Genomic DNA, 13,972 nt, shown 5'->3' on the forward strand with positions numbered 1-13,972 from the left:
CATTTCCTGCAGCACAGGTAGATTCTTTACTGCTGAGCCATGGGCAAAGCCCATTTATCTTATATTATACATATTTTTCTTAAGAAGAAAGAAAATAGAATTTTATTCTAATGAAACAGGATTATAATCTGGGAAACAGATTCTCAGAAGCTCTGAGAACTGCTCCATTGATCAGGAGTCCTCGATGCAGTTTTACACATTTTTGAGACAAAGAAATTATGTATCATTGATGAGTTAGCATTGTATACATAGTTCAATCAACAAAGCTGTTTTTTTTCTCGATTATGCATGTACAGACAAGCCTTTGGTCAATGTAATCCCTTGTATGAGATGAAAAAAATATATTAATCATAGAATTAGAAATACATTAATCATAGAATTACAATGACACAATGATCATGTTGGAAAAAGGGGTCAACTTTTTCTCAAAGGTTGATTTCATCCTTCTGCTTCGTGGTGGTCTGTTAATGTATCATGTAGACGCGCACTGCACAGCAGGAAAGCTTGCCACAAAGGGGGCATGCCATTTGTTTTCTTTTTGTCTTAACTTGATTGTCCTGCCATAGAATATTTACAATTTTCCTCTTCAGGTTTCAGTGGCCATGTCAAGCCTCTGCTGGTTTGAATCCCCGATGACCCAAGGCAAGATGGGGACCTGTTTGTGAAGCAGTACTGGCCTTGAGCTTGTTAATGCCTTGACTCTGAAAGGGCCAGTAGGCTTCCAAGATTTGGAACTATAGTGGTATGGATCAGTCAGGCTGCTGCTGGGGCAGACATTTGGTCCAGAACCCCATGGGTAGCCAGGTAGAGTACGCTTGGCCTAGAGACTCCATGGGGCATCATCACGCATCACCAGCCAGTCAACTCAGAAGTCTGAGTCCGGAGGGATGAAGGGTAGGTCACTGTGTGGCTTGCTGGCCAGGAGCTTGAGGGCAATTTGTTAGGTTTTTCCCCATTGAAAGAAGCCTATTTGCACGAAATGGCATAAAGAGGCCTGAGTAGGATAGCTATGTGTGGAACATGTTCTCTCCCAAAGATGAAGAGACCTAATACAGGCCAGATTGTGTGGAGTGGATGTTCACAGTGAAAGGAAGTTCACAGTCCTCAACTGGCCATGCTGTGCCCAGAGACTTGGTGGAAGTGGCCAGTTGGGATGTCATGCAGGGTACTGGCCCACTGACTGTACTGGCAATGTGTGTATTCCCAATGGCATTCTCAGAGGGTCCCCATAAACAGAGTATCATCTGTATGATGCAGCAGGGGGCTAGTTGAATTTGTATCTTGTCAGTGTAGGTTATGTGCAATGGCGGGCTTGTTAGACAATTGTGGGCAGCCGAGGAAAGCCATATTGCTGCTGCTGCTGCTGCTAAGTCGCTTCAGTTGTGTCCGACTCTGTGCGACCCCAGAGACGGCAGCCCACCAGGCTCCCCCATCCCTGGGATTCTCCAGGCAAGAACACTGGAGTGGGTTGCCATTTCCTTCTCCAGTGCATAAAAGTGAAAAGTGAAAGTGAAGTTGCTCAGTTGTGTCCAACTCCTAGCGACCCCATGGACTGCAGCCTACCAGGTTCCTCCACCCATGGGATTTTCCAGGCAAGAGTACTGGAGTGGGGTGCCATTGCCTTCTCCGGAAAGCCATATTAGGTGCCCTTGAAAGTGGAATCACTTACAGTTACCAAGCAGGGAAGGGGTGTGTTTGTGGGATGAACTGAAAGATTAGAGACTGGCATACACACACTATGGTATACAAAACAGACAACTAATGAGAACCTACTGCACAGCACAGGGAACCCCACTCTGCTCTTCCCTAAATGGGAAGGAAATCTAAAAGAGTGGATATATGTATACATGTAGCCAATTCACTTTGTTGCACAGCAGAAACCAACACAAGATTGCAAAGCAACCACACTTCAACAAAACTAATTTAAAAAAAAGTGGAAGCAAGTTGAAGTTGTGAGTCTTCAATTATTGGGATCAAGTAAAAGATATTGGCCAGATATTGGACAGCAAAGTAGGGACCTTGAGCTTTTTAGATGTCAGTATCATTTCTAGGTGGGCTTCCCTGGTAGCTCAGCTGGTAAAGAATCTGCAATGCAGGAGACTCCAGTTTGATTCCTGGGTTGGGTAGATCTCCTAGAGAAGGGATAGGCTACCCAATCCAATATTCTTGAGCTTCCCTTGTGGCTCAGATGGTAAGAATCCGCCTTTAGGGGCTTCCCTTGAAGCTCAGTTGGTAAAGAATCTGCCTGCAATGCAGGAGATCCAGGTTCAATTCCTGTGTCAGGAAGATCCCCTGGAGAAGGAAATGGAAACCCACTCCAGTATTCTTGCCTGGAGGATCCCATGGACAGACGAATCTGGCAGGCTACAGTCAATGGGGTTGCAAGAATCGGATACAACTTAGCGACTAAACCACCACCACCACCACCATCATCTCTATAATATGCAGGATGGTGGCCTTCATGTCATGGGCTGAGAGACTAAGTTTTGACAGCCAGTTGTTCATCTCCATCGTTGGTAGCAGGTTTCAGCACTGGCAGAGAGGGTTGTCACAGGGAGATGGGCTGATGACCTGCTGTCAAGCCCCTGCCCCCTGTCTGATGATGGTTGCTCCAGCTGATACGGATACAGTATGGTTACATGTTGCATTTCCTGCTGGCCCTGTAGGTGGTGTTTGTCATGGTTCCCGTTCCCCATTCCCTGACGTCAGTTGCAAGCACAACTCTGTCCATTTGGTCCTGGAGGTCAGGGCAGGTGCCAGCAAAGTGTTTCCATCTCTAGTCGTTTTCTTTCCTTGACCATAGACAGCTTTGCTCCCACCTCCTTTGTGCTCAAAAACATCTCCAGATTTTTGTACCCACCTTATTCTATGAAATTCTCAGTTTTCTGCTGAGGCCAAGTTCCAAAAGGTTAGAAGCATTGTATCTCTGTAAAGTTCCTTTGAATAGGATTGAGTAAAGCCCACTGTGCTGGGATGAGGTCTGTGCCATATCCTTAAGGACCACGGAGTCTTTTATAGGGAATAGTAGTTTGGAGGGGCTGTAATAACTGGGGAGTCAATTGGAGGATCTGGACATCCAAAATATGGAGGCTTCTCACTAGCTGGGCTGTCCTGGTGCAGAGAAGTTTTCTTCTTTCTACTGGGCAGTGAGAGGTGCCTCTTGGTTGGAGGTGTAAGGGGTGCCTGGCCTCCTTCCCAGGGCCTAGAACCATCAGGCCTGAAGGTGGCTCTGAGTGGAATCACTCCTGGCCCGGCTGAGCCAGTGTCTGCCCATTTCATTATATTTAAGAAATATTTCAGATCCTTCAATACAAGGAGACGTCTGGGCACTGTATAGTTAAAACTAACATACTTGGAATCTGTATAAGCCAAAGTTTGTTTTATTTGTTTAGATGCTTCTAGTGAGCAATTATTTGTGATGAGAATGTGTGAAAAACTTACCTTCCAAAATGGAACAAAGATTGAGAATTACTATCCTAAAAGATGCATTCCAGAAATGACTAGTTAGGGTTGTACTTTTCAAAACTGGCCTATATGTAAAATTTAATTCAATAAAGTCCATTTCCCAGGATTATTTTTGGGAGAAGCACCTATATTGGTAAACAGGAAGTTATTTGTCTATGTGTTTTTTTACTTTCCAAAATACAAAACTGATAAGAAAGCAGCAATGTCCACTTTAAAAGAATCATCAAATACATACAGTCTTTCCCAAATCCTCATAAGTGAGTTCTACATCATGGGAATTAATAAAAATGGCATTTCCCAATTAACTTGGGATTCTGAGTTAGGATTCTTTCACATGTTCTGCTGGGTTTATAATCTAGAGGTATCTGTGAAATTTTCCTCTTCTTAATCATGATTTTGATCAAATAGGTAATAGGTCCAATTGCTTCAGGGCTTTAAAGTTGTAGCATCTATAGATGCTATAAATCTTTCTTAAAACTTAACAAGTCTATTAAATGAGTTATTCTCTCTGATGCTGGATAAGCCAAAGGGCCCTATTTCAACCGAATATATACATATTAGCAAAGCAAGGCATGAAGATAGGAATGTAATGTATTCTTTTTAAAAAATTTTTTTAAAAATTAAAGTGTATTTACAATGATGTGTTAATTTCTGCTATACAGCAAAGTGATTCAGTTTTATATATATATATATATAATTTTTTCTAAAAAATATTCTTTTCCATTATGGTTTATCATAGGATACTGAATATAGTTCTCTTTGCTATACAGTAGGACCTTGTTGTATTCAGAGCTATAAACTTAAATGCATGTTGGATACCCCTGCCTGGGTGTCTCAGTTTTGCTGTGAACCTAAAATTACTTTAAAAAATAGAGGCTATTAAAAAAGAAAAAGAAGAAAAAACTCGACCAGGGAAGCAACAATGGAGAAGGAGAGAGAGACAAATTAAATATGTGAATGATGAACTGGAGTTAAGGGAAAGAAGAGGTTTGAGGGTGATCCCCTTGTTTGGCCCCTGGCCCTGGGGGTTTGGTGAGGGCCTACTCTCAATTAATAGTAACAATCTTCTGAGTCTCCATCCAAATTTTAGATACTCTGTCTCCCAAGTTTTTGGTGCTGCAGTGACTTTTAAATTGCCTAATTAAGAACAATTTGTTAATGATTATTATCTCTCCCATTTCACTCTAAGCTGTCTTTGCACTTCGCAAGTCTTATGTTGCTTTTTATTCCTTAGGCTAGTTTTTATTAAAAAAGAACAAAACCGGTTCTCTCTGCCTTTTAATAAACGTGACCCTTTCTGTCATCATTTCCTTGATCCTTTCCAAATCATAGTGGTTGCTATAAGTGACGGCCGAGAGACAAGATGCCAAGTACAGTGGCTAAATTTAAAGAGCAGTATTCGCACCTGTTGTTAACTGGCAATGACCAGTCTCATACCCACAGTTTCCTCCACCCTTTGCCTCCCAAGTTCATCCCACAGTCCAGACTTTGTGTTCATGTTTAAAAGTACTGGTGAAGATTATATATATTACATTGAAGTAGGGAATGAATACAGCATTCGACACTAAATTAGCTCAGTTTCAGAGAAGCTGAAATGTGGGCAACAACCAGCATAATATAAAGATGTATTTGACCTTGAAATAGGCAGAGGGAAGTGACTAGGTATTTGATGAAAATTTGAAGACTATTAATGGACGATCTCACCTGAAAAAAAATTTCTTAGACCTGCCATACTCTGTGAAATTATTTTGCCTATTAGCGTTTGAGTCCTCTAAGTGTAAATGTTGTACAAAAGAGGCAATCCAGGAAGAACTTGTTATCATCTAAAGTCAGCTTAAATTAATTTATCAGATTGGCAACTCTAAAATGGAAGAGCTGTGTAGGAGAAAGATAGTAACATAAATCATTCTGATATAAAATACATACAAAAGTGAGGGGAGAAGGGTACTGTGGCCTAGCCAGGCAAATTAGTCTAATGAAATAGGTCAGATACTCAATGGTGCGGCAGACCTCACTGTCATACTTGATATGAGACCAGCTCATATCAAGTACCGTAGTACTATGATAGAATGGAGAAGGCAATGGCACCCCACTCCAGTACTCTTGCCTGGAGAATCCCATGGACGGAGGAGCCTGGTAGGCTGCAGTAAGAGTTGGACACGACTGTGCAACTTCACTTTCACTTTTCACTTTCCTGCATTGGATAAGGAAATGGCAACCCACTCCAGTGTTCTTGCCTGGAGAATCCCAGGGATGGGGGAGCCTGGTGGCATTTCCTCTCAGAGGAAGCCAAGCTGGTCTTAACAGAGTAGAACAGGTGACGTATAGGTACAGCAGGAGCAAAGAGTTGGAGGCTGGAATGTCAGGGCACGTTCAGGGTATGGGTAGTAAATACCTGGAGAATGCTGAGAGAGGAGAGCCCTTTACCGATTTGGAATTTTGTTATAATTCAGCCTTGTCGGAAAATGTTTTTAGGATTGGGTGAGGGGGCACTTGTGAATACTTTGGAGTGGATATTGTTGCATCCCACTAAAATGTGTGCTGAATTCCTGGGCACTGTCTAAGGAATAAGTGGTTTGAGTGCAGAATTAGTGTCTTGCCTCTTTGAATCACTTCAGATTAGACAAAAGACTTCCTGATTCCAAAGGTCTACTAAAGAGCAAAGGCTGTAGGTGGCCACAAGCCAATCCAATATGATAAAGATGGCGTGCAAGTTAGCTGCCAACCTCTCAGATCCTGAGAAACATGAACGAAGACAGTCCTAGTTGAACAAGCCCTGCCTTCTGAACTCAGTGTTTCCCTGTTAGGTACTTGACAGAAAAACAAAAAAGAACAACAAACCTCCCCTCCCCCCAAACTTGCAAACTGGATGTTTCTGACCTAAAAGAATGTTAGATTAATGTTACTAAGTTATAAAATTAATATAGAGTCAGTCATCCTTTGGAGGCCAGGGCATGAAACTCTTGTCAAACAAAAATTTTAAGAGGAGATATGTAACTATATTTATGTAAATTATGTATATAAAGCATGTAAATGATCCAATTGCAGTCTCCATTAAAGTAAGGGGGAAGAAAAGGAGAAAAACAAAAGGAAGGAAAAAAAAATGTGTATGTGTTTGATGAAGTCAGACTAGATATATAGACAGGAAAAGCTATGTGGTGGGGTTTGAATATTTGAGCCCTTCTGCAGATGGGTAGTTTTAAAAAATAGGAATAATGACATCTGGAAAAATAATGGAGCCAAATCACCAGAAAACAGATCTAAGTTGTGGTTTATGATACATATTTAAAAGCTAAACACACTTTCCTCTCTCTCTCCTTTGTATACTTCTTTTTGATCTTTAGGAATTGCTGATTGCTAATAATAACTCATATTAGCAAACCATGAAACATAGTTCCCAGATCTCTAAGCAGATCTCTTTCATGTTTCCTTGCTCACGTCAACAAACTGTGTGCATCACCTACCCTGGCTATTCTGGAATGCTTAGGCAAATACTCCACTGAGTTGAGTCATACTTTGGAGCTGACTTTAGTGTACATTTTAGTAGAGAACCTAGTTAGGGTTTCATGCTCCAGGAAATCTGTTCTGATTAGTTTTAGCTAAAAGAAAAGATCAACCTGTTTTAAGGATTGGCACAGAAAACAATTCTGCAGCCATGTAGGTTTCAGTGACCATATTTTTGTAAGTATAAAAATAACATGCAGATGGGAAAAAGTTAAACCATTCAAATAGATAACTACCCCTTAAAATTTCCCAAAAGTAACATGTGTTTTTGTTTATTCTTCCAGAAATTACTATTTGTTTAGAGAACAACTTTATATTGAGCTGTCTACACTTTATTCTTATTTGGCCTTGCCAATCAGCTTGTGTGAGATATATCCTTTGCAGCTGTGGAAAGGTTTTCTCTGTGAAGAGATAATTGAGATTTGTTTAGATTAATTTCTAGCCGGGGATTATTAAAATTCAGTTTAGTCGGTGGATCCTCAAAATACGCAAGCTACATGTAGTTCATCAATGGTATCATCTTGGTAGATGAAAGATGACACAGATTGGTAAATATTAATAGATAAAGAGAAAGCTTTTGATAATCCCTTCAGTTTCAGGTTGCAGTTGAAAAACTATTTATTGTGGTTCTTTTGCAAATCCACAGGACTAAATCTCAGTAATGCAGGATCCATGTTTTATTTTCATAGTTTGAGAAACAGAGGAAAGGCAATTCCAGTAGAACTTTTCAAAGTATAACATGGAGTGGAAGGCATAATACTGATTAGTAGCCAGATTTGCAAATACACAGAAAATAAAAAAAAAACTAAAATCCATGGTAATCCTAGTAAGAAGTTGTGAAGTGACAAGAGACAGGGGGAAATACATAAAGAAAGCATGGGGAAATACATAAAGTGCAGATGGGATAAATACAGATGAGTGGAAAATGATTGTAAGTGAAGTTGCCCCAGGAATGTCACAGATTTCCAGCTAGGGGGATTAGTGTATGCAGCTGTTGAATGAGGGGCTTGTCTCATTCCTGAGCTCTCATGTTCCACTGTTGAGCAACAAATGCCTTTTGGGTGAGTGGTATGAGTGTCTCACCTGGAAAAGCCAATCATCTTATAGTCATGGGGTGGGGTGGAAGGATTAAATAAACCAAAATCTCCCTTTATTATTTAGCTATTCTTGATCAAAAAAGTACCATTTCAGTCAAGCTTTAAAAAATATTATTAGAATAAGTGATAGAATAAAATTATGTGCGTGTATTGTGTCATTTAGCTTTAACTTTATCACCCTAAAATTTAGGATAATACTTTTATTTGCTTACCAAACTGTTTTCCTGCTCCAGATTTTAAAAGGAGTTAGAATTAACTAGCTAATAATAAACAGACAGCAAGGAAATTGTCTTCTGAGAAGATTAAGAAACCTCAAATCTTTCATAGTCTTAAATGAACTATTATTATGAGCTTGTTTCTGTGGAAAGAAGTATTTTCAAGAGAAAGAGTTATTCCAAAGTGTATTCTAGTGGCTAACTTAGCTAAATTATGAAAATTCATTAAGGTAACCTTCAAGTGATTTTTTATTACTTATGGGCATGTTCTGTTTCTATAGTTTAATAAGCACACATAAGGTCAAAAATGCTAAGAAAATAAGAGTGCTGCTTATGGAGAGTGTAAGAATATCAGTATAAAGGTGCTGTAAAAGTTAACTGAGTATTTGAAGTGTATACAGGTCTGTTAATTCACTGATAACATGTACTCATTCTGGGACTTTGGTATCATAACCATTCTACCTCTCCTGTACTATGCTGCATATTATAGTTGTTAGATAATCTCAGGATGTGGGGATAATTTCAGCATATCCAAATACCATCAGTTATGAATGATAACTCTGGGCGTGTCGTTGGGAGTTCCAGCGTACCTAGCTAATGATTACTAATTTGGAGTCTATTTTGCCAACTTAAAACACTCACGAACTACAGAGCTTTGCACAAATATCCATTTCCCCAGTTACACTTATTATATAGCTGTATCCTTGATGAAGATTAGCCGAATCGAATACGCTATCTCTACTGCTGCTATCCTGTGGGGTTTGGATGCCAATTACCCGTTCCCTAGAATTTGCCCGTAATTGACTATGCCCCACAATAGGTAACTCTGGAAGTGACAGGCAGTCTCTAGTGTGGTTCTGCTGCCTGTCGATTGGACCTTGCACGAAGCCCCGCCTCATCAACTCAGTCCAGGGCGGCAGTTGGGCCGGCGCCGGTGAGTGGCGGCCTTAGCTCCGCCCCGGCCGTCCGCTGCGCTGCCTGGGTCGGCGCCGATTCCAGTTGAGAGATGGCGGCCGCCGCAGGTAGATCGCTCCTGCTGCTCCTCTCCTCCCGGGGTGGCGGCGGCGGGGGCGCCGGCGGCTGCGGAGCGCTGACTGCGGGCTGCTTCCCTGCTCTGGGCGTCAGCCGCCACCGGCAGCAGCAGCACCACCGGACGGTGAGCGAGCGCGCCCGGCGGCTCCGGGGAGGGCGGGGCGGTGCTGGCGTGTGGGAGCCGCCGGCAGGCAGGCCGCCGGGGCAGCGGGCGAGTTACCTCAACTCGCGGCCGCTCCCGAGGTTGCCGGGCACCGAGGAGCCGCCGTGCCCTTCAGGCGCCTGCGGCGGCAACCAGGAATAAAGGAAGGGCGGAGGAAGCCGGGAGGAGGAGGAGGAGGGGCGACGGCTGGGTTGTCCCCGCAGGACCGGGGACACCAGGGCGGGGAAGGGAACGGACTTGAACCTCTCCCCGACCCGCCCCAATCTCGGTCCCTCCCTCCTTTTTCCTTAACAGCTCTGCTCCATTGCTCCCTAACTGAGCACTGTTCAAGTTGTCCCCTATCCCTTCTCCTCCGGGCGGGTTGGGGTGTCCTGAGTTGCCGCGGCTGCCTTGTGTCTGTGTCAGGAGTGGCAGTGCCATGCTGCTGGGAACTGTCCCCCGGAGGGCAACCCTGAACCCCAGCGGGGCTGCTCCCTCGTTCTCTTCTCGGCCCTATGTGAACCGGCAAGGCGGAAAATCAAACTTTATCCCTTTCTGTGACTTCCTGCTTGTGGGCATGGGGCACAGCACCCTTGCGATGGATGCTGCATTGCTTCAGGAGGCAAGCTCCATCCTCTCAGGTCCTTAAAGGTCCTCGGTGGCTCTTTTGGAGGGCTGGTTTATAAGCTTGTGCTTGCCTGAAGAAGGAAGGGTGGGCAGCAGGCAGAGGGGAAGCGCATATGACAAGTTGTTCCCAGCGGCAGGGTTTTGGTGGTTGTATTAACCCGTTATTGCTGGCTTTCATTGGCTGGCAACGCACAGGAGTTTCTATTTGAACAGCTTTGGGGTGTGTGTATATTTCTTTTTAAGTTGCAAGAGATCAAGTTGACTTGGAATTCTTGATCTAACAAGTCAGCAGGTTATCTTTCTTTGGACTTTCTAGATCCATATTTTTGATCTGATCTGGCCAACTCCAAAAGAAAGAGTGTAGGTTTTATTTCCTAGGGCTAAGTTGTATAGTGTGGTAATGAGAAATCACTGCAGACTGCCTGATAGCAGAAACTAGTACCTTCAGCCCTCAACAAATACACCCACCTGTCTTCTTGTTCTGATCACATGGCTCTTGAGAGGAAACTGAACTGGCGCTTTTTAGAGGATACCCTAAGACTGTTGACAGCATAAAATTAGGTGTCTGAAAGAGTAGTGAAAAGAACTAATGCTCTTTAAATGCAAGATGGTATTGTTATTATTAGTCACAGATATGGACCCTCTCCTCCTCCTTGTGAGAAAATTGTACTTCATTTTGGCATACTGACATATTGCTTTGCTGAAGCTTTTGGGTGAGAGCCGAGCTTTCCACAGTTCAATTTAGATTTGCATGTTTCATAGCCTCCAGTTATATGTTTTGTTCATTTAAAAACATAAGGCCACCCAAAAATCTGATTGCATTCCCCTACCCCTCAAACTATTTAAAGACTTACCAAGTTGTTTTTGTCTCTGTATTTTGATAATATACTCGACTTTGCAGTTGTTTTTTAGACTATTTGGGTGTGGTGTTCATTTAGCGTTTTGAAATTTGTGCCTTGTGTATTTTCCACTATGCGAGTCTGTCAGGCTGTGAGTGCCTTGCTTGTGCAGGTACTTCATGAAAGTGTTTTTCTGTGCTATTCTGGTGTGGGTAAAAGTGATGTGCCAAATTTGAGCTGAAAGCACAACTAAATGAAGTGTTATTTCTGATGGGCAGAAGTGTTGTAAGAATGGTGACTTGAAAATGAACTTAGCATTGTAAGATTTTGAAAAAAGTTGTGCCTGATTATTTAAAATATGTAAAGTTATTTTTTTCTTTTTCTATGATTGCTCCAAAGCTATCATGTGTACTGCGGTCTCCATCTGTTATTTTTTGATTCCTCACAAGGCTCAAAATTTGAAAGATATCTCTTAGAGACCTATTTAATTCTTGACATTTTATGCCTGAAATTGAGATCCAGAAAGGGGAGAGACGTGGCCAAGATTATATGGGGAATATACAACAGTTTTAGGACTCTGATCCACTCCAGATATTTCTTTCCCTCTTATTGTATTCTTTTGATTATAAAGTGCAGTTGCTCCTTCACATCTTTCTCCTTCCTTTTAAAACTTACTACTGCTTGTTATGAAAGTACTGGTATTTCAAAACCCCATGAATGAGAATTCTCCTCTGTTGGTTTGAGGCACGTGTATTAGGCAATATAGAACAAACAACTTGCTCTTATAAAGGTCCCTGAGAAGAGGCTGAGGTTGAGTCTTGTGTGGGTGACATCCGGCGCGTGTGCAGCAGATGGCACTCTGCATTGGACAGATCACAAGTCCTGCTTGTGCCACTTTTGTTCTGCTGTAGTAAGTCTGGTAAATTAGAGTCAATTTAATTAATCAGTATACATAACCAGTTATAGTACTGGTTAAGTTTTTGCTTGAGAGGCATGTTTTTGAATCTGTTCCAGATTTGAAGAACAAGCCCAGAGCAATGCAGTTCAGCTAATATAGGTAAAAGTGGTTGTGAAGTTATGAAACCGAACTTGGCCTCCTCCCCCCGACATCCCCCTCCCCTCACCCCCCCCATTAAACCATTGTTCAACTGAGTAAATGGGAGAAAAGCTGCAGGGGCTTAGTCAGTAGTTGTAGCACCATCTAGTGTAATTTTTTCCTTTTCTGTGTGAAGAGCCTGTTATTGCTTTCCAGCCTGTGGCTGTAATGAAGACTGATCTTAAATATTTGTTGCATGTCTTTCTGTGCAGTTAGTGAAGGTGGCTGTTTTCAAGGATGATTCTTTGAAGGGAACTGCCTTTCACTGTGGGTTGTGTAATTTCTTTGCTCCATCTGTCTCATCTCTGATTATGATAGCCTGAATGTTGGCATTTCCTAGTGGTCAACGGCTATGCTGAATTACTAAATCTCTTAAGTCTGTCGTTATACTGTTACGGATCATGGCTGTCCCTTTCTGCTTTACACATTGTAGTTCTTTGACAGTGATATCATTTCAGTTTAACCTGAGAAAGCCTTTTATTTTGTTTTCTTTTAACCTAGAAGTTTTAAGAGAGTAATGTAACCTTAAGAGAGGTTACATTGCCTGACACGGAGACAAGTCCCAGTTCTTTAATTGGGATCCTTATGAACTGGCTGAGTCTTACCTTGCCAGATCCACTCAGCACAAATACTCCACTGTACTTAAACCAGCGTCTCATATATCCATACTAAATGTTTATGCGGTTTTTGTAGTGGAATTTTAGTCTTAATCACTCCTCTATCTTCTAAGGTCCATTTTATGTGAGAGACTGGGACCTGTGACTCCTCTTTGAACCTAACTTCCTCACTTTACAGATGAGAAAACAGACCTAATGGGAACCAAGGGAAGTGACTTGTTCCGTTTGTGGTTAATGACATCTGGGATAAAAATTCTTTACAAACATTTTTTTGGAAGTTTTTATTTTGTATTGGGGTATAGTCGATTAACAAACAATGTTGTGATGGTTTCAGGTGAATGGTGAAGAGACTTAGCCATACCTGTGCATGCATCCCTTCTCCCCCAAACTCCCCTCCTATCCAACCTGTCACATAACATTGAGCAGAGTTCCATGTGCTATATAGTAGGTCCCTGTTGGTTACCTGTTTTAAATGTAGGAGTGTATACATGTCCATGGAGAAGCCAATGGCACCCCACTCCAGTACTCTTGCCTGGAAAATCCCATGGACGAAGGAGCCTGGTGGGCTGTAGTCCATGGGGTAGCTAAGAGTCAGACATGACCGAGCGTCTTCACTTTCACTTTTCCCTTTCATGAAACGGCAACCCACTCCAGTGATCTTGCCTGGAGAATCCCAGGGACGGGGGAGCCTGGTGGGCTGCCGTCTATGGGGTCGCACAGAGTCGGACACGACTGAAGCGATTTAGCGGCAACAGCAGCAGCAGCAGCAGCAGCATACATGTCCATGGGATAAAAATGCTTTTAAATAGAGGTGGATTCAAGGGGCAATCCTAGTCTGAATCTTGTGTGTTTCCTAGCTTTTAACCCCTTCCCATTGTTCTGTTCTGTCTTCTCTGAATGCTGGTAGGATTTATTATTTTCAGGATACAGATTGACTCTGGCTTGTTCTCTAAATGTTTCATTTGTGGATGTCTTATCTTTCTGGGCAAAGATTGTGTATCTTGTTTCCTTTTAGTCCCTCATGGACTCCAGAGCAGTGCTAGATACATAGATAACAAATACACACCCTTTTGTCTGCTTGCCAGTGAAAAGGTGTACTCTGCCACGCCCCCTCCCCCAACCTTGACTTGTTTAATGACTTATTGCTTAGGTAACCATATTTGGTTAATTTGGGTAATTGCTTTAAGTTTGTTATTGCCAATGCTGTCCTTGGTTATATATTACACTTGTTTATGGAGAGTTGGACTGTAAAGAAGGCTGAGCGCCGAAGAATTGATGCTTTTGAACTGTGGTGTTGGAGAAGACTCTTGAGAGTCCCTTGGACTGCAAGGAGATCCA

At 42.3% G+C, this 13,972-nt stretch overlaps 1 protein-coding gene across 2 annotated transcripts in view; it reads left to right on the forward strand.

Annotated features, from left to right (window-relative positions):
- Positions 1–9,267: 9,267 nt before the first annotated feature.
- The window catches only part of MCU (mitochondrial calcium uniporter), a 195,047-nt gene continuing 190,342 nt past the window's right edge, over positions 9,268–13,972 (forward strand). For both annotated transcript variants that reach the window (XM_070782355.1, XM_070782356.1), the window contains exon 1: positions 9,268–9,437. In XM_070782355.1, the coding sequence (XP_070638456.1) occupies positions 9,288–9,437 (150 nt within the window). In that variant the 5' untranslated portion in view covers positions 9,268–9,287. The remainder of the gene's footprint in view (positions 9,438–13,972) is intronic.

Source organism: Bos indicus, chromosome 28 (genome assembly GCF_029378745.1).
Source record: "Bos indicus isolate NIAB-ARS_2022 breed Sahiwal x Tharparkar chromosome 28, NIAB-ARS_B.indTharparkar_mat_pri_1.0, whole genome shotgun sequence".
Taxonomy (NCBI): Eukaryota; Metazoa; Chordata; class Mammalia; order Artiodactyla; family Bovidae; genus Bos; species Bos indicus.